Below are 19,375 nucleotides of genomic sequence, written 5' to 3' on the forward strand. Positions count from 1 at the left end.
TGGCACTTACATTGACCAAAAGCTTGTTTGGCAAGTATTAAAGAATGGTGTTATTATGGAGTTTCAATATTAAAACATATTTTTAAACTTTGCATCAACATTTTGAAAACTGTTTGCAGTCACACTTTGTTATATTTATAAACAGTTACTGAAAGCACAGTATTTTTTTAAAATGCATAAAAGCACTGAAACAATAATTCATACTAAACGGAATCACAAAGACACAAACAGAGCATCTTAACAAGCTGCAAGCTGTTAAAAGTGATTCTACACACATCATTTCAGCACCCTATGTATAGTAGCTTTGAAGGCCACCTAGAATCAATGCAAATCCATTAACAGACATCCAGGTGTCAGCCATGTAACAACCACTGATTTCCAGCCTTTTAACCCACTTCCAATTAGTTTCTCAACACAAGGTAACAACCACATCCACAGCAGATCTATATGTTTGCTGTCTTTTGCCAAATACACCAAATGAGCCCTTCACTGCTTGTCAACCAGTTCAGGCCTTTCAATGAGTTCCAGGAATTTGTTCCAGATCTGCAGAATCTCAAGCTTTATAGCCCGAATGCAACACTGATCGGCTGTTCTCAAGATCTCAGCTTCAGCTTTGCTAAACTAACTGCACTTCTTCGGTGGGGGCTTATTTCTAGGTTCTGGGAGAACATAGTGGAGTGGTAGTCATTTGCAGGCAAAAAAATCAATATCAGACATAATCAGTATGCATGTCTTGCACTGTTTGTGAAGGCTGCAGGTCCATACTCGCCAACTAAAGGCAGTTGTAGAGGTGTGAATGAAAATGTCTCTGTTAAAGAAGCTGGTGTTAAGATTCAAAGAGATAAATTTGGTGATATGCATCAAGAGAAATACGTATCTTTGCCTGCCAGTATAAATGGTGTATGTATATGTAAAGGATGGGATGCATATGATGGGTCAGCGTGGTTTCAGGCCTTACCTTCGCTGCAGTCATTGCCTTGGTAACCGGTGTCAGAGCAGTCGCAGACGGCCTGGTCGTTAACCAAACTGCACACCCCTCCATTCTGGCACTGGTGATCTGGCCCACAGCCAGCTGTTACTGTGACGCCCTCTGAGCCTTCCAGCGTCACAAGGGAGCCATTGATGCTCACTGCCGTGATCCAGCCACGGAAGGTGGAGTGTTCCCGCACTGTAGGAGAGGTGAGGCGCAGGGGCGAGGAGTGGAGGTCTGGTGTCACCCCGCCCATGTATGTGTGACTAAACACTGTCATGTCTCTTCTCTTACTCTTCACTTCCGCCCATCCCTCAAGTCGCCCATCCACTTCCAATGAGGTGTTCCTCCAGTTCCGCTTGACACGCACTGCGTGCCATCGTCCATCACTTACAGCCACACCTGACTGCAACTCGGCAGGCTCAGCGCAGAAGATGGAGAAGCGCAGGCGAAGGTGGCCATGGAGAAGCAGTAGCTCCAGGAAGTCACAAAACCCCTCATCATCCAGGTAGAGCAGCAGGCCCTCCTGGCTGTGAGTCCGCAGGCTGAAACTCAGCACACTCTCACAGCAGGCATTCCACACTGGAAACCGTCCCCACTGACTGGATACGCCCCCAAACTCCAGGACCTCCCCTTGGGCCTGGCCCCCTACACTGCAAAGGCATAGCCCCAGGAAGAGCAGAGGGGCTGCTGCCCAAACACAAACCGCCATTACACTCATACACACTCACTCTCACACTCACACACACACACACACGGGAGGAGATAGAGGCTAGAGCTGGAGTATTCCCTCCAGCCTATGGCTCATGGTGACAACTGTAGGGCACTTAGTGGAACACTTTTTAGGTGTCTCGAGTGCACCCTACTGTCTAGTTAGTGTCTTTTAAAAGGGGGGCCTCCAATATGTTTGAGCTCCAGTGAGCGAGGGGTTCAGACAGCAGCTCCCTCTGTCCTCTCACCACACTTTGCACATCTCCTTTCGTCTTGGATTGGTGTCTAAGATGTTTAGTAACTCCTCTCCATTCAGTCTATTTTTCTTCACTTAAGACATGAGCTTCCAGATGATTGTATTTGTGTGCGTGTCTGTGTTAGATATGGGACAAATAGAATATGAACTCCATCTTTGTGCCCTAGATAGGGCCGTATCCCCCATGAAGGCAACTCCCCACAGAGCTTGAGTATATGTGTGTGTGTGTTTTTGTGTGTGCAGCTCACATACGGCTAATGGAGAGAAATGACACCGTCATAGCAGTATTTTCTCCCCCTCCTCCCTTTCTTAGTAGAGCAAGACCTAAAAGTGTGTGTGGGCAAATATGTGTGTGCACACGGGTGAGGTATGTGCGTCTCTCACTGCCGCGTCATCACTCTCTCCAGCGACCTACAGAGAGAACAGAGACGGCACCATCAACCAGGGTCAACACACATCACACATAAACACACACACAAACACACAAGTCGAACCTGCTGTTGTTCTCAAACTCTTTATTAAGCATTTTGTGCACACACACACACACACACTCACACACACACACAGACATCTCATTGACACAATACACAATTAACAAGCCAACATAATCTATAGTTAAACACAGACTGAACATACGTAATAAAACGGAGATTTTTAACTTCCACACATCCCACACAACAGTGATGACTAAAGCCAAACACACAATGTAGGCACGCGCGCACACAATCGCAAACGGCTACACAAACAGCACCTCCTCAGTAGAGCTCCCATAATGCCGCAGGAGAATTTTAGGTGGCATATGTGCTATTGCCCGCATGTTATGAAGTATATTCTTAATCTCTCTGACGCTCACCGTGTACTTCGCGAAATAGTTTATTCAAGGAGTATATATATATATCTATATATATATATATATATATATAGATATATATATATCTATATATATATGTGTGTGTGTGTGTGTGTGTGTGTATGTATGTATATGCTAATGAACTGATTAGAGTACCTCGCGCCACCGTCAAGGTTTCTGTTAGCTACATCACAAAGAACTGGAGCAGCACCGCGCGCTGCGGCGGATGACTCAAACCGCCTTGCTTCTATCGAATTAACGGCTACAGAGCCCATTTTAACAGCGGAACACACTGACACACAGCGCCGCCGACACTGACTGACAATGTAGTACACGCACCGTGGACATAGTGCACATAGTCTCTTTTTCGAGTATTTGAAGAGCGGCTACAACACGGTTATTGATAGACAGGGTGAATGGATGCGGTTGAATTATCGATTCTCGATTTGCGGCCATGCCTCCTCTGCATTTTTTTCTCTCCCTGGCATCCGCTACTTGGAGAAGCAGCGGGGTTCGGTCTCATCACCTGCACCGTTAACTACAACTCAGCCCTACTTTTCAGCGCACAGTCAGTTATTCAAATTGACATTAGTCTACACCTGTAAAGATAATATGACAGCCTGCCCCACCATATAACAACCCCACCGTCCCTCCAAGCAAACACATGGTAAGCCGGAAAAACCGACCTACCTCACGCACATCCTCTGTGGTTCCGTGGCGACAGTGCCGCGCGCGACACATCGATTTCCCTTCCCATTTGAAGAGAATCTTGAATCCGTGAGAGACGACAGATCAGCCGCGCGCCTGGTGGCAGATAAAGTCGGTCCACCGGACAGGGACACAACTATCACAGACTCGCCTCGAGGCGACAAGGTGCTATTGCTCTCTGCCTGCGAGCACGCTCTCCCTAGCTCTGATTCCCCCTCTCGCGCTGACTGTGTCTGTCTTGCTCAATGTCTCTCTGTCCTCCCTCTCTCTCTCTCCCCCGTTCTCCTGAGGAGGAAAAGGTGCAGTCTGAAGCTCTCGCGGCAGACTCGGCAGGAGTCACGTGGTTGCGAGAGAGAAAGTGTGTGTGTGTGTGTGTGTGTGAGAGAGAGAGAGAGAGAGAGACGGAGAGGGTGAACTCCGAAGGATGGGCGGGGCCGCGCGCTACTGCAGCACCTTGGACAGCGCTCACTCACGGCAGGCAGGAAACAGAACCATTTCTCAAATTAAAGCAAGAATACCCGTGGTACAATGATTGCTGCCGTTGGTTCTCGCGCTCTATTTGTTAGGAAGCCAGTGATTTAGAGCGCTTTGGGCTGAATAAAGGAGGTTCCGAGTAGTAAACATATCAATTAACCCAATTATTGCTCTTAAGAAAACAACAAAACAGACTACAGCTCCTGTGTGGACCCCCAACCCAACATTTTCCCTGAGACATCCCTGAGAATAACAGCAAGAGTATTTAAATGAAATTAGCAACACACAAAGCAGTTCCAAAAATCAACAAGCTTTGAAAAGCTAAACCAAACATACAAGAAAACAAAAATACAACTTCAGAAAACAAAGCAATGGCACATAAATGACAACATTTTAAGGAAGTAGGAACTCAAAACATAACATCCTTTCAGTTATCCACACTTGACATTGTAGAAAACACAAGAAACAGAAAACTGAAAATTACATAAAGTTTAAAACAAACAGAAAACTCTAACTCTAAAACATTTAATTGTGAAACTATAACATTTGATTAATATGCTTCAATAGCATTTCAGAAAAAAATAATAACTTCGGGAAACAATACAAAACAGAAAACACACAATAAGAAAACAAACTGAATCATATTTTACAAAAACAAAATAACAAAACAAATTGTATTTCATTTTATGAATAACAATACAACAACCAGCAACAGAGACATGAAATTCAGAGACAACAACAATAAATACTTCACTAAAAGACAATTTCAACATTTCAGAAAAATTTAAATTTCAGAAAGCACAAAGAAAACAGAAAATTTAAAAGCACATTTAAGATTTTGAAATCAAATTTAATTTTTGTGCATTGTCATCACTGATTTATTTATGTTTATTTATGTCTTAGATTTACAGTAGGGAAAGATTAAAGATAGTCCCTATGGATGCAGCTTCAGTGATGTGTCATGGGTTCATCAGGAGTTTCAGGTTTCACAACATAGATAGATAGATAGATAGATAGATAGAAGTACTTTATTCATCCCAAGTTGGGAAATTTAGGTGTTGCAGCAGTACAGTCATTTAGCAGTTGTGCTTCTAAAGTTAGCAAAATAAAAAAAACAGTATAAAAAATTTCAATATCTACAAAAGACTTATACAAGGAGATATTTAGCTGTACACAGTAAGAAGTGAGAATAGCCAGCAAATAATATAGTCCAGTGCAATGATTAGTAGTGTGGTGTGCGAAATTGAGATTGTCTGTGCAAAATTAACCAGTTACACACAAAATTACCCAATTACATACATCATACACTTTCACTCAGGCAACCCAGCCAGGGTTGACCAAGAACAAAGAAGAGGAAAGAGAAAAGCCCAGTTAACTTACAAATCTCTCTCAATCTGTTTATTTAGCCTTTTCTCACACATTCAGTAAAAACACATACACTCTTTGCGTGCACAAATTTGCATCATGACCAAAAGGATTTTGTCCAAAAGTCTATCTGGACTTTTAAGTAATGAGAAAGCAAAACAAACCCAAATTAACAAATCAAAATAAAAACAAAAATCAAAGTATTCCAAATTAACTCAAAGAGAATCTGGAAAGCATCAAGGAGTCTGAGAGGAAACAGATTATGTAAAACTCAGAACACACTCTTAGCTAATTTTCTGCGTAACACCAGGGTCAGTTGCGAGCATGCGTCACCTGAATTCAGAATTTTTTCGGTGTCTCCAGTTGCCTAACATCTTAGTTGAGCATTAACCAAAAGTCATAGGATTGCAACTACATGCAGAGATGGAGTTGAATGAGCCCAGAGTAAGAATAAACTCACTGAACTGTTTTATAACCAAAAAGCAATTACCCTGCTATATTAATTAATGGGTTACTAAATTGATTATCTTACACATTAAATTAACAGCTGTTTGATGACTTGCCAAATACACTGAAACAATTTGTAATGAAAATCGCTACATCATTGTGATGACTGTTTGTCAGATCTTTAACAATAGTCTAGATAGTTTAAAAGAATTGAATAGGATCTGTTCCTATAATATTTAGTGTTATATAATTCATCTTATGACTCAGTGTGGCTGGCTAAGAATGAGGAGGTTATGGAAGGTAACAGGAAGTTTGAGAGAAAACAGATGATGCAAAAGTCAAAAGTATCTGAATTAAAATAGACTAATAATTAGCAAATTCATGCCCCGAAATACAAAACATTGTTCACAAAATCTAGCAGTCTGTTGGTGTGTAATCATGCTGGTCAGCTATGAGTTATCCCCATCCAACCACACCACACTCATTGATTGACCAACAATGGATGAGCAGTAAGAGTTTTAACAGCGAAAGGGATATTGCATCTTTCTGAACACTGATAACAACACCTGGAAGACCCTTTTAACTGAAGACACATCTTTGCAAGGCCAAAGCTGGCTGAGCTGTTTGATCTATCAAAGGCCTTATGAGGCCAACAGGGCCATGGATCACATTTAGGATGATGATGCTTCTTTTTCTTCATGTGTCTTAATCCATTGAAGTCGTGAATAGAGCATCCAAAACAGATTTTTTAGGGATACAATCATTGTAATGTTTTATTAATTGATGTATTATTCTTCAATAAAAATTAATAAATATAAAAAGAAGTATCTTGCTAGAGGTTTGTAAAATGTTGAGATTTTTCTTTTAACTGTGTAAATCTTCTAGTGACTTCTCACTAGAGTCAGATTCATGGGTAAACCCCTTGATGGTTCATTTAGACTGAAAATAAAATTTCCTTAGCTGTGTGACTAAAATAAATAACACCCAATGACCAGAACAACTCTTACACATAAGTAAGAAGCATTTGTTTATCAAAGTGATCTTTTTTTATGGCTAGTGTAAGTGTTTATAGAAAGCTGGCAGGGGAAGACTTTTAGGTCTACGCAGCTGCTTTGGCTCAAACTATTTTTTCATTATAAGGGTCTTGTCCAAGTTAATCTATGCACTTTAATGCGAGAGCAAGACAGGACAGCTACAATACCATTCAAAGGGTTGGACACACTTTCCCATTTTTAATGGGTAAACGTGTCCAAACTCATGACTGGTGGTGTATATTTGACTGGGTAACAGCGTAAACATAGTGCTTGTCATGGTTTTACTGGACTCTTCAGCTCTGGTTAAATTAAATTAGTCTTGTAAAACAGCCTTCAACTACCAGACCTCAATACCCTTCACAACCTCTTACACAACAGTAATGGACCCACTTGTAGATGTATCGATGGATAACTGAAGTTTACCCATAATTTCTGTGTTGTTCACTGTATTTGCAGTCAGATATGTAGGTGACTCGTTTAAAGTGAGTGTTATTCAGACAGTGTCACAATCCAATATATTGATTGATATTGATGAGATTTTGTGCATGAGTTGTATTTATTTCTATTCTAAAATATTTACACAACCCTATGCAAGCTCATTAGCAAACACACATGCAGCTACACATTCTGTTTTTTTTCCCCAGCCTCTCACTGGGAGGGACTCCAGCTGTGTTGAGCCCAGCTCAGGAGTGCTCTCCCTGGGCTCCCTGGACCAGCTGCTGCTCATTTTCCTCTTCTCTTTGCAGAATCTATGTGTGTCTCTGACATGCCATCTCATGCTTCATCCTTTCCACTCTTTCCTGAAATTGCTTTTTCCCCATCAAAACTTTGAAAAATGGAGCAGGGAAACTTGCAACTGACAGTCTGTGTGTCCTGTAAAAACAACAACAATGACGTTATTAGAGGTGCCGAATAAAGATGCAACTGATGTACGTCCTATAACCCCTACATATTTGCCATCGTGTGCTGGCACAGACTGTGTCATCGTTGGCTGAGGTTGTTTGTAGAGGATTAAATGGTACAAACTGATGTCTGTTTGATGATGGGAGATTCTTGATCATGAGCAGGGAGTATTTGCTCCAAGAAAATAAGACAATGTTATGGTTGGGCCACAGACTGACCACATAACTGAGACATGGACACTCAAATTGATCCAAGCAACAAATATTAAACCAAAAGAGGTTGACCACAGAAACCTTTGCTGAGATAAAATCCTTAGGTCTGAGCATGCATTTGTGCACATGATTTTGTTGAGAGGGGACTGCTAAAGAGGGAAGAGCAGACAGGGCGGAGGAGGTGTTACTATGGAAACTATCTCAACATCAGGACCTGGTTTCTCATTGGATTGACCACCACCCCATCACAACTCCCTCATACTCTACTCCTCCTCTTGTTCTGAACACCCAACAACCACCACCATAGGATGCCAGGCTGACCTTTTGGACCAAGCGGTATTTTCAAATAACAGCAGTCGTTCTTGGCTGCCCGGAGCAGTGAACACACTTTCTCTGAAGAGTAACATGAACGTTCACAGAGATGTTAACAAGTTCATCCAACCATTTTCTGTACTAGGTCAAATCCAGGGTTGAGGGGAAGCTGAAACCTATCCCAGTAATTAACAGGCGAGAGGCAGTGTACACCCCGGACAGGTCGCCAGTCCATTGCAGGGCCAACAGAAAGAGACAAACAACTTTCACACTCAAATTCACTCCTATGAAGAATTTAGAGAACCCAATAAACCTAACATGTACGCTGTTGTACAGTAAGAGGAAGCCGGCGTACCTGGAGAGGATCCACAAATACATGGGAAGAACATGTAAATTTCACACAGATCAACCACTGTTAGAACCTTCCCCCTAGCCGAAGCCCAAACCACCGACCTTCTTGTTGTGAGGCCATGTTAGTACTTATATAAAAAACTTAATTGATCAAACAGCTCAAATTTAATATAAACATGCCCATTTTGCTTGAAAACACATTTTTCTTGTGAAGTTTTAATGTGTCTCTAGTAAAAACGAAAAAGGTGCAACTTTTTGAATGGGAAAATGAAGAAAAACTTTCAACTCGAATGAAAGAAACTAAAGCTACTCAGAGGATATTGTTTTCTAAGAAGGACAGTGGCAGGAAAGTGTTTTTGCCTTGCCAGTGAGTTCTCTCTTTAGGTTCTCAGATTAAATTTCAATTAGAATTTGTCCAATTTGCAGACAGAAAGGCAAACAAATTAGAAAAATGAACTTTTTAATTCATTAAACAAATTCTACAATTCTGCAAACAGTTTGATTTGATTATTGAGCACATTGTACGTAAAAGTTATCTAAAAAATATGTTCAGGTTTAGGGTTTTTATTTTTTTATTGAGCAAAAGAAAGAAGAAGAAAAGAAGAAAGAAGAAAAAGCCACAAAGCTCAGTGTGCTTAGTGGCTGCCGTAGGAGCATTAGTTTTGCTTCACAGAAAACTGAAGTATCTGCAGTAATTCTGGAAGTTTAAAGAGTGAAACTTTTCCTTTATTAAACAGTTTCAGAAATGTCATCCTTAATAAGATTAACATATAAATGGTCAAACACAATGGCTCAGAAAAGCATGCTGCAGAGAAGGCTATCTGTTTCCACAACAGCCATCAAGGCGTGACGCGATATATCATCAGTCTACAACACTCACAGGAAAATGCATAATTTTAGCAGTTTAGATTGCTGCAACTTTATCAGCAAACACTAACTGAGACAGATACAGGGGCTGCCACTGCATTAGTCTTTATTATATGATGAGTTGGAGGAGACCTCCAACCACATTTTTGTCTTTCTTGGTCTCTTCTCGCTCCCCCCCACTCCCTCTCTTCCCTCCCTCTGACAGGCTGACAGCAAGCAGTGACCCCTGACTTTTTGCCTACTCAGCAGAGAGAAGGTCACTGTATTTGTGTGTGTCTGGGTGTGTATACATATTTTCTTTATATACTGTATATGTGTGTGTGTGTGCAGGAGTGCCTCTGCACTGGTAATATGTGTCTGAACTGCCAGCAGAGAGAAAATACAGCCAAAAATAAAAACTCATCTGTCAGCATCTAGTCAGTATGCGTGTGTGTGTATGTTTGTGCACCCATAGCTTGTGCTGGAAATTATGTTAGTTTGCGCAACAGTGTTTGGAGCTGAGCTTTATATGGTGAAGTTTACCTTGTTTGAGCTTTTAGTGGTGACAACATGTAGAGAAATATAATTTTTCTCATGGTGATATGATATAAAAGGTGGGATTATATGTAAGTGAAAGGCTCTTGGTGTCATTCATGACTCTTACTGCCACAGTGGTGACAGAACATAATTATAAGAGCATCATTTTATGAGTCAGTCAGACACCCCTGCTGTCATTCAAAGAGGGCGGTCTCTGCGTAAGTCTGAGTGTGTATCTGTGCATGCGCGTAAGTGAGTTAGTGTGTGTATGTGTGAATGTGTTTGACAGGCACCCACCCTTTTCTAAATGAGATTAAATGGGAGGTTTGTCTCTAATCGTGTTGTAATGAGTTTCTGTGTAGCTCATACATTTACTAATTCCACTTGCCAATAGTGCAAACAGCCACGTGTGTGCATGTGGGCCTATATGCATGTGTATGCGTGTGAGGTGGGAAAGGTCACCTCCCTGCAATCTTACTCTCATTTATAACAATACTGCCGAGCTGTCCTCATCAAAGGATTGCAATTTCTAAACACAAATAACATTAGCTCATGTACGCAAACATGCACAAATGGACGCCCACACTTGCAGGCAGATACGCAAGCACGAGAGCAAACGTGCTGTCCATCTGTGTATGGATCTGTGTGTCATTAGAACTCTCAGCAGGCATTAGCATTGATCATCTGACCAGCAGATGGAGAGTGACCGACAAGGACCAAACAAAGCTTGTCTGACTGTGTGTAAGTGTGCAAATGTGTGTGCACTGACAAGGGTGAAGTGGTTGAATGATAGGCGAAGATATGTGTGTGTGTGTCTGTGTGTTTGTGTGTGCGTGTGTGTGCATGTGTGACCAATTGAAAATAACAGAAAAAGCCCCATACTTGATTAGTCCTCACACCACTGATTTACACTTGTGCAGAGCTTAGTGTTCAATCAAAATGACCATAAATCCTGATGTAAGATGTGTTGATTACTGTCATAATGATGGTGCACATCTCTACTTACAGCACTCCATGTCCTACAGTCAGGGGTCAAGGGTCTGAGCTGTGGACCACACTCAAGAAGAAGATAATGAACTGGGAAACCAGTAACAAGAAGTATACCATCACCTCTCACCTGCAACCTTGACCCTTTACCTTATAACCTACAGAATGTCATATTAGCCACAGGGCACACTTGCAAAGCCCTGCTGTGCCCCACATAACTGAAGTTACATGCATTTTACACAAAGTGGATACACCTGAAAAGAATATACACTCCAATCATCACATTTGATTTCATGCACTATTTCACAAAGAGCATACATATATCCAAATGTTACACTCATGTGCAGCATGATTGCCCTTTTCAGGGTAGTCAGCGCCAGAAAAGGCACAGATGTAAAATCCTTTGGTTTAATTAATTATTTGTGTGAGATAGGCAGATTATATATGATCTTTCTTCATTCTGCTCTTTTTCGTTCAAATGTCTGATTTATGTTTGTATTAATTTATGATTGTATTAATTGTTTTGTATATCCCCCCGCCCCCCGTACTCCTTTTACCCTATGAAGGGCTACTCAAGGCTGAGCAATAAGCAGAACATTGCAGATTCATTTATGATTCAGTGTCAGACCAATGCAGAGGAAATTTCTCCATCACTCGACATGCCCCTTTACCAAACTCTTTCTGTGGTGGGAATGCAGATCTCAACAGCTGGAAATTGTCTGCTTGTTGTGTTTATATGGCAACTGCTCTTCTGAGACATGATATCTAACACAAATACATAGTGTAACAGATTGTATCTCAGTCAGGTTTGCTCAAAACAAAATTCTGCCTGCAGCCAATTTGTCATTTTAAAAACTGTGTTGATTCATGCATAGATGCAGTTCAGTGATCATAGACATCATCTCCCACAACATCTTAACCCTTTTTCTGTGTTACAGGGGTTTCAGGGGTTTCAGTAAAAGTGACTGTTCAGGATTTGTTTGTTGCTCACATACACACTACCAGAACTGCATGTGCATCCAGTATTTTCAGAATTGAGCAGCCAGCCGGGAGCTTTTGGAGCCTAAACTGCAGACTGATGCAGGTACATGTTGCAAAAGCATGAAGGCATGATCTATCCTAACCTAACCTTCGTGTATTTAGCCTGTGGGAAGAAACTGGGGAAGATGTAAAAATTAAAATATACAATTTCCCTTGAGAGAGGCCTTTGCGAAGCAGCTGGTTCAAATCTAAACTATCTTCTTGTAAGACACTGGGGACTTGCCCAGAATTTACAAGCCTGGTTGAAGAAATTTGCTCAAATTTGTTAACAAGAGCATTGATAAAATAAAGTGCAGATACTGGGCAGTAAGGACTAGCTCAGAGTTTACATTCTGGTTCATCCCAAAGGTGCTGAATGAGGTTGAAGTCAAGTCTCTCAAAACAGGAAATTGACATTTTTCCTTATCAAACTGAAAACAAACAGCTCCTTTTTCACCATTGATTTGTTTGAGAAAGGAAGGACCTTCCAGAAACTGAACTTTTGTTTCATCGTTCCAGATCACTGTGTGCTGTATCATGAAAAATTTAGTTTGCCTTGATCGTTCTTGTGAAGTGGCCCATTTGTGTGTCTGTATATGTGTTGGAGTACAGGGGTGCAAGCGTGAACACTCAGGCCATGTGGGAGAGGGGTAGTATGAGTTAGGAACTGTGAGCAGGGAGGGTTACTATGACAACAGGGGAGAATGTTCCAGGTGACAGTGAGATCGTTGAGATGCTAATTGTCCATTTTCAATCCACCATAAAGTTTAACAGCCACTCTGCCTCCACATGTTATTCTAACTCAGTCACAGAGGATACTTCTGGAATGTAGAGCTATTCCTCCCTCCCTTCCTCTTTTTTGATTCATAATGACATCCCTCTCCTCCCTTCACACCCCTCCGTCTCCTCCCCCTTGTTTCTCTTGCCATCTCGGGCAGAGAAAAGGAGACTATGTAAATATTATAGAGATTTGGAGCATATGCGTGCATCTATCATGAGGCAGACCAACACCTGGTCATCATACTTTCTTTCATCCATCTCTCTTTCACTCTAATTTCATTCGCCTGCTCGACTTCCCTCTCCTCAGTTCTTCTTGTCCAAATTCGTCTCCCTCCAGGTTTCCTTTCCACCCCCTTTTCACCATTGCCGCTGTTTATCTCCAACAGCGCTCCCTCCCGACGCACTGCGTTTAACCACTTTGTTCCCCTTAAAGATAAAGATAATTAAATCAGCAGCTAAATGAGAGAAACTGTGCTGCTGGCGTCACCATGGTAGCACTTTGATGTTCTATTTTTGCACGATAGTATCAACATCGTGTCATCAGTCCCAAACTACTGTTGCACACACTCACACACAATTGCACACATATGCACAATTCATGCATTCACACCCCACATTAAACTTGCTAACTCCCACACCCTCATCCTACTCTAACTGTACACACAAAGACAGATTGGACACGCTAAGCTCTACTGTCTTCAGTCCTCTTTCTTGTCATCCAACCACAGCATTCTTTGCTGCTGATCTCACCCACTTCTTTTCCCTCTTTCCTTTCTTCTCCAGTCCTCTCTCGTTTCTAATCTTATGGTGCACCCTCTCTTTCTCCCTCCCCCTGCCTCCTTCTTCCTGATCAGCAGGTTGCTAGGCAACTGTGCTCCATTGATCTAGGGGAGCATGATGACAAGCTCCCGTAACTGTCATGAAAACATACACACACAGAGGCACACACATGAATGCACGCGTAGTTATTGGAGATGTCTGGTGGCACCTTCAAAATGAAGGCATCCGCTGATCTGATAAGGACAAGAAACGGGAGGAGAGAAGGAGGAGGGACAGAGTGATACAAATGACAGAAAAGTAAGAGGAGGCAAGAATTGTGTTGCTTAACTACTCATACCCTCCCTCCCTGTTTCCATTATCATTCCCTGTTTTTTCCTTTAGCTTTCCCCATGTAACCCTTGCCATCCCTGGAAAACAATTACCTTCCCTGGTGGCTTGGCTAAATTTCCAATCTGACCCACCACACAGTCATGGCCACCTCATCATCGCAAGCCACCAACTGGTTCCATTCTATTTGTGCCTTCGCTTCAGCTCTCATTACTTGCACTATCACAATAAATTGAAACAGAGGAGAACATAGTAGTATGAGAAAAAGACATACTTTCTCCTAGTTGTTAAAAAACAAAGAAAGATTATCATAATCTGGTGTAAATAGGAAGAATTATTGTTAAACATAATATAATGTTAATAAATATCTAAATAGTATAGTTAATGGGAGCTTGAAGGTCTGAAGAAAAGACTGCTGAGGATTAACCTTCATTTACTTGGATTTTTGAGTTATAAAAATGTTATATTAAGTAGCACCAAACTGCTAGAAGGTATAGCTTTAACTCAGGAGACCCTGTTGTCTATTGTATCTCTGGAATTGAAAGTGATTAAATTCATCCCTGAAAATATTAACCCCAAACTTTTTTTCTTTTTGTTTTTTTTTAATTTGATCTCTTATATATCATATTCGACTGTTAAGACATTCAATCAGTAGCATTTTAAAAGTAGGAATTTGAAGTGTGGTGCTTGTGAATTAATGGTATTGAGTGAGAGCAATGAAAAGTCTAATTGTATATCATTATACGTGCCTAATTTCTTTGATTTAAAGAAGCACATCCACCAAATAAATAAATAAAAAAAAATAATCACTCAACATGCATTTCTAGGTGGATAAAAAGGTCATTTGTTCTGTGAAACAGTTGTTTTAGATGTATAGAGAATGCACATGTCCTATTAACATAACAAAAACCAGGTATTTTTCTTTTTTTTCTTTCTTTTTTCAGGCGTTTAATCACTGTCAAGTTACTGTAGCTTTGTATAAAGTTTTACCTGCACTCACACACAATTCTCAAATATTCCTCAAACTAAATAACATGTTACTGAGGAAAAGTAATCAAGGTAAGCAAAAAGCAGAAAATACAAAGTACTGTTGATGCAGTTACTTTGTACTTTCTTCATAAGCACTGAACTACAAAAATGGCTGTCAGATGCTGGACTAAGATTTATCTTTATAGTATGGACACAAGGTTTTCAAAACCTTTAAAGTTTTGCACATTTTGGTAAGTTTTGTAGTTATTAAAGCACTTTTAGCCATTGTGACTGCCTCATGTCTTACAAAGAATCATCCGACAAGCTTAGAAGACTTTTCCCTTCCAAGTTTGCAGGATTCTTCTCAGCAGAAACTTTGGAGTTCAACCAGTTTGGCACATCAGTGCCAGGCTATTTTCAGACCCTTTCAGAGATGTTTTACTGGGTTCAGGTCCAAACTGTAGTTGTGTCATGGAGATTTCCCAAAGCCACTCATGTTTTCTTGGCAGTGTGTTTATGTTAGGCTTAAGTGGGCTCCAATCAAGCTGCAGAAGCATCTCATGAACTTTATGAAACTAAGAATCTCAACACTTGTGTACATGTTTTATTTCACTTTTCAGGATTTTATAAAAAAAAAAAACAATAAGACCAAAAATAAAACAACAAACTCAAACATGAGATGACAGTCAAGAGAAGAAACGGTTTAAACTTCCTCCTTGTTCTTTATTTTGCTTCCATCCTACTTCCTAGATGTCTCCTCTCCAATTCAGAGAGAAAGAGAGAGAGAGAGTTAATCTTTTTACAGATAAAAAGTCCTTCGGATGCATCTGTGAAAACACAAAAAAAGACCAAGATTGAAAAGATTTCATCACTGTGACACGTAGCAAATTAAAAGGTACAGTGAGTAAGTGAAGAGTTGTAACTCATTCAGCTCTGCAAGGCAAAGATGATGTTCGATGGAAGGGCAACTGCAGCATGTGACTTAAATAGAAGACTTTATGGATTGACAAAGTCATTCAAATTTCTCATCTTGAGGCATTTGAGGACTACAGAATTCCTTGACAATCATTCTATAGATAATTTAAACACACGATTATACCTAAACAGAGATACATGAGCACATTACAAAAAAACTAGCAATGGGTATATTGAATAAAAGTCTATTGTGCTTTTTCAGGGAACTGCTATGAAATCCTTGAAAATGAGAAGAAGAGAACTGGGTGTTCTTTGAACTGATTAGAAAGGAAAGGATTTTTTTCTTTAGCATTTGACATGCACTAGTAAATGCTTTAATTTCTTTTGTGAGTCATTTTAAATACAACAGCGTAGATTTATTGGTTAGAAAGACAATTAGATAATTGGGTGAATTAATTATGAGCTTTGATAGAGTTTCACTGTTAAGGGTCAGCATAAGAAGTGCAGATGGCAGTATTTACAACAAAAGAGATTGTTTTCTTTTCTGTAGCTGTCAGCTGTAAAGCTGGCAAGCATCTCAAACAAGTGGACTGACAGACTTCTTTTTGTCACATCAATTCAGTCTTCTTCACCTACCAAGCACAACATATTCACTCACAGTGCAATTTTTCCTTTGTTTATTTGCTTCACTCATTTAAAACCTTATAAAACTAACATTTAGTTAAGATCAGAAAAGGAATAAGAGGAAAATAGGGGGAAAAAAATACCCGGTCTCTTACACCTCTTCATTTTGTTTCCCCTCCCCCATCCCAGCTCTTTCTCTGACTTCACTTCAGACTCCAGCAGCTTTATGCTGGCTCCTCTCCAGCAATTATCTGGTTGGTTCCACTCTGACGCAACTCAGATTCCAGTCATCTTCCTCTTCGTCATCAGCTTCTTTAGTAAAAGCGAGACTCCTTCTCTGACATTAACTCCCACTCTTCTCCAGAATGGGTATCAGCTCTGTATTTGCTCAAAATTTACTCAGAATAAATATCTCATCTCCACCGTGGCTTCCAAGTCAAATTGACACCAGCATTGGTTCTGCTCTGACATGGCAATAACTCCACTTTGGCCCTGACTTTGCACTAGCTGTCCGCCAGCTCCAACTCATCCCTACACTTTAACCTCAAACCCAAGTGCAGCTCAGGGTTGTGCTTGAATACTTTGCACAGCTTGTATCAAAGCTTGCAGTGTTCATGGGTGATCTGCCATGTTTTCAGTTCACCAATTTTAATTCAGGCTGCAGTAGCTCAACTACTACCAAGAGATAACCCAGAAAAAAAAGTTTTTATCCAGAATTTTACAAAAAAAAAGTGGGGTGAAATTTTGTTTTGGAAATGCACAGTGACAGGTGTACAAATTCTGCTGACTTAGAATACACCTGACCTTTTCTCTGGCATTATCAGTGGGGAAAAAAAATAATTAATGCTGAAATATCTCAAAAAAGACCCTTGGCTCTCAGATCATACTGTTGTGACTTTTGCTCAGGCATTGATTTGCGGTTTACCCTTTACAGTTCTGAGTGAAATCTTATGAAAAACTACATTTGTTTTAAAATTTGGTGCAGAGCAGACTACATTTACCAGATGCTGCTTTTATGGCCAGTTATATTATAGCATGTTTTTCTTAGCATTTAACTGAAAGTTGTACTTCTCATAAGTAAAGACTCCAAGAGTTGCTAGCATGGCAGTGGCACGTGTTTTCCTCATAGCTCAACTGGAATAGGGAACAAAAATATGACCGTTCTCAGGATAGGTTTTTATCTACATCAGGCTCTCAGCTAGAAAAACTCTGCTCATGTGGAGTGATTTATTGCTACTTGAGGATTGCATTCTTTTCATATACTTTAATATTGACTTGTTATGATTGTCATTGTTTTGGTTAAAGGAAGAGGGAATGGAAGGTTGCTCATATTTTTAGATCAGAGGAATAATCTATGAATGTTTGTATTTTTTTATTCTGTTTTGTTCATTTAAAGCCTAACATTAATAATATAGCAAAAGGCTGGTTTACTTAAACGGTAACTAAAACTTTTATTTCTATTATTTATCAAATTCTTGTATATAAACAAAAATACATTCCCTAACAAATGTATGAACATTTTTTAACCCTAAACCTTCTGGTGTCCCTTAAAATTAAGCTCTGAACTCTACCCCAACTTTTGCTGTATGGGGCAGAGTTAATTATAAACTGAACAATCTAGAAACCTGAGAAACAACAAAAAGTCTCCTCTGATCAGTCTCTTCATGGTTCCAACATGCTGACAAAAATTCTAACTTTAGCAAGAGTTGATCTCAAGGATATTTTAGAGTATTAGTTTCCATTACAATGGCTCTACTTTAGCCTCATTTAAACCATTTTTGAGAGGAGATGTCTCACATCTTTTCACCTTCACAATGTCTAAGTATGAACTGTGCATCTTTGCATCTCATCCTTGAAGGTTTAGATTTGTTCATTAAATAAAATCATAAAAATATTAATGAACCCATATAATACATTTTAATTTTGTGATTTATTAATCAAACAAACAGAAAGAAGTAAAGTTTAACTTCACTGCTGCCTGATAATGTTATATTCATTCTAAGTTAAAGAGAAAAAGCAGTTTGTGGTTCATTATTATGAAGGGGGAAAACAGCAGCAAAAGTTACATGTAACCAAACAAAACCCTAACAAAAGGATTATTGATAAAAAGATGAAGTCAGACTGAAAGTGGAGCATTTTTTTTACCATAACATTGTTAGCTTTTTAGAATATGCAAACATTTGATGCTTTTTAAATGGTTGATTATGTAAACCTAACATTTTGTTGTTATTATCATAATTTAAGTACATGCAAGACAAATCACCAATGATAAAAAAATATTTACAACACATCAAAACCAATAAAATTATTATATGGGGCACCAGTAATTACAATGTTATTATGGAATGCAAGAATAAACAACTACATTCTAACAAATATTTAGTCTAAACGGAACTTTAGCAGCGTAAACCTTACCGTGTAAATGCTGTAATACGTTTTTGTATATTGTTCTACATCAATTATTCTTCATTATAATGCAGAAATACAGCAACATCTCACCAACTGCCTTTGTGGGTGATGATATCTCTTTATCCAAACTGCTGACATTTTCTGATGATGATACAGAAGTTATAACAATACCATGTGCAAAGATGAAGAACCAATAATGCTGAAAAAACACTGATAAAACTTGTGATTTGGCTCAAAGCTAATACACATCATCAGTGAAGCAGAGGTGTGTGAGAAACAATGAATAAAGCCATACAATACAGTAAAGGAATTTCCTAAGTAATCCTAAATTGTTGTAGGCCCATACACATGTACAACTTTTACTCCTCATTTTTAATATTGTGGCACATTGTATTTTTTGTTGTATTTTATTTTATATTTTTTTTATACTGACTTTTTATGCACACTGATTTTATTTTTATTTGTCTGTCTTGAGTGGAAGACAAATAGTTTTATTGTTTTCTGTATAATGACAATAAAGCTGATTCTGAAGTTATTCTTGATTAAAATATGTTTTTGACCATTTGCTTTTACAAAATATGATTTATT

At 39.6% G+C, this 19,375-nt stretch overlaps 1 protein-coding gene across 17 annotated transcripts in view; it reads right to left on the reverse strand.

Moving 5' to 3' along the window:
* nrxn1a (neurexin 1a) overlaps window positions 1-3,770 on the reverse strand; it is a 57,735-nt gene extending 53,965 nt beyond the window's left edge. For 9 of the 17 annotated variants that reach the window (XM_041973783.1, XM_041973775.1, XM_041973774.1 and 6 more), the window contains exons 1-2: window positions 3,478-3,768; window positions 959-2,348 (exon numbers count right to left, since the gene is read on the reverse strand). In XM_041973783.1, the coding sequence (XP_041829717.1) occupies window positions 959-1,691 (733 nt within the window). In that variant the 5' untranslated portion in view covers window positions 1,692-2,348; window positions 3,478-3,768. Of the gene's footprint in view, window positions 1-958; window positions 2,349-3,477 lie in introns of all 17 variants that reach the window. The other 8 variants (XM_041973781.1, XM_041973784.1, XM_041973780.1 and 5 more) reach the window with 2 other exon arrangements.
* Window positions 3,771-19,375: the final 15,605 nt, after the last annotated feature.

The sequence above is a fragment of the Melanotaenia boesemani genome, chromosome 21, assembly GCF_017639745.1.
Source record: "Melanotaenia boesemani isolate fMelBoe1 chromosome 21, fMelBoe1.pri, whole genome shotgun sequence".
Lineage (NCBI taxonomy): Eukaryota > Metazoa > Chordata > Actinopteri > Atheriniformes > Melanotaeniidae > Melanotaenia > Melanotaenia boesemani.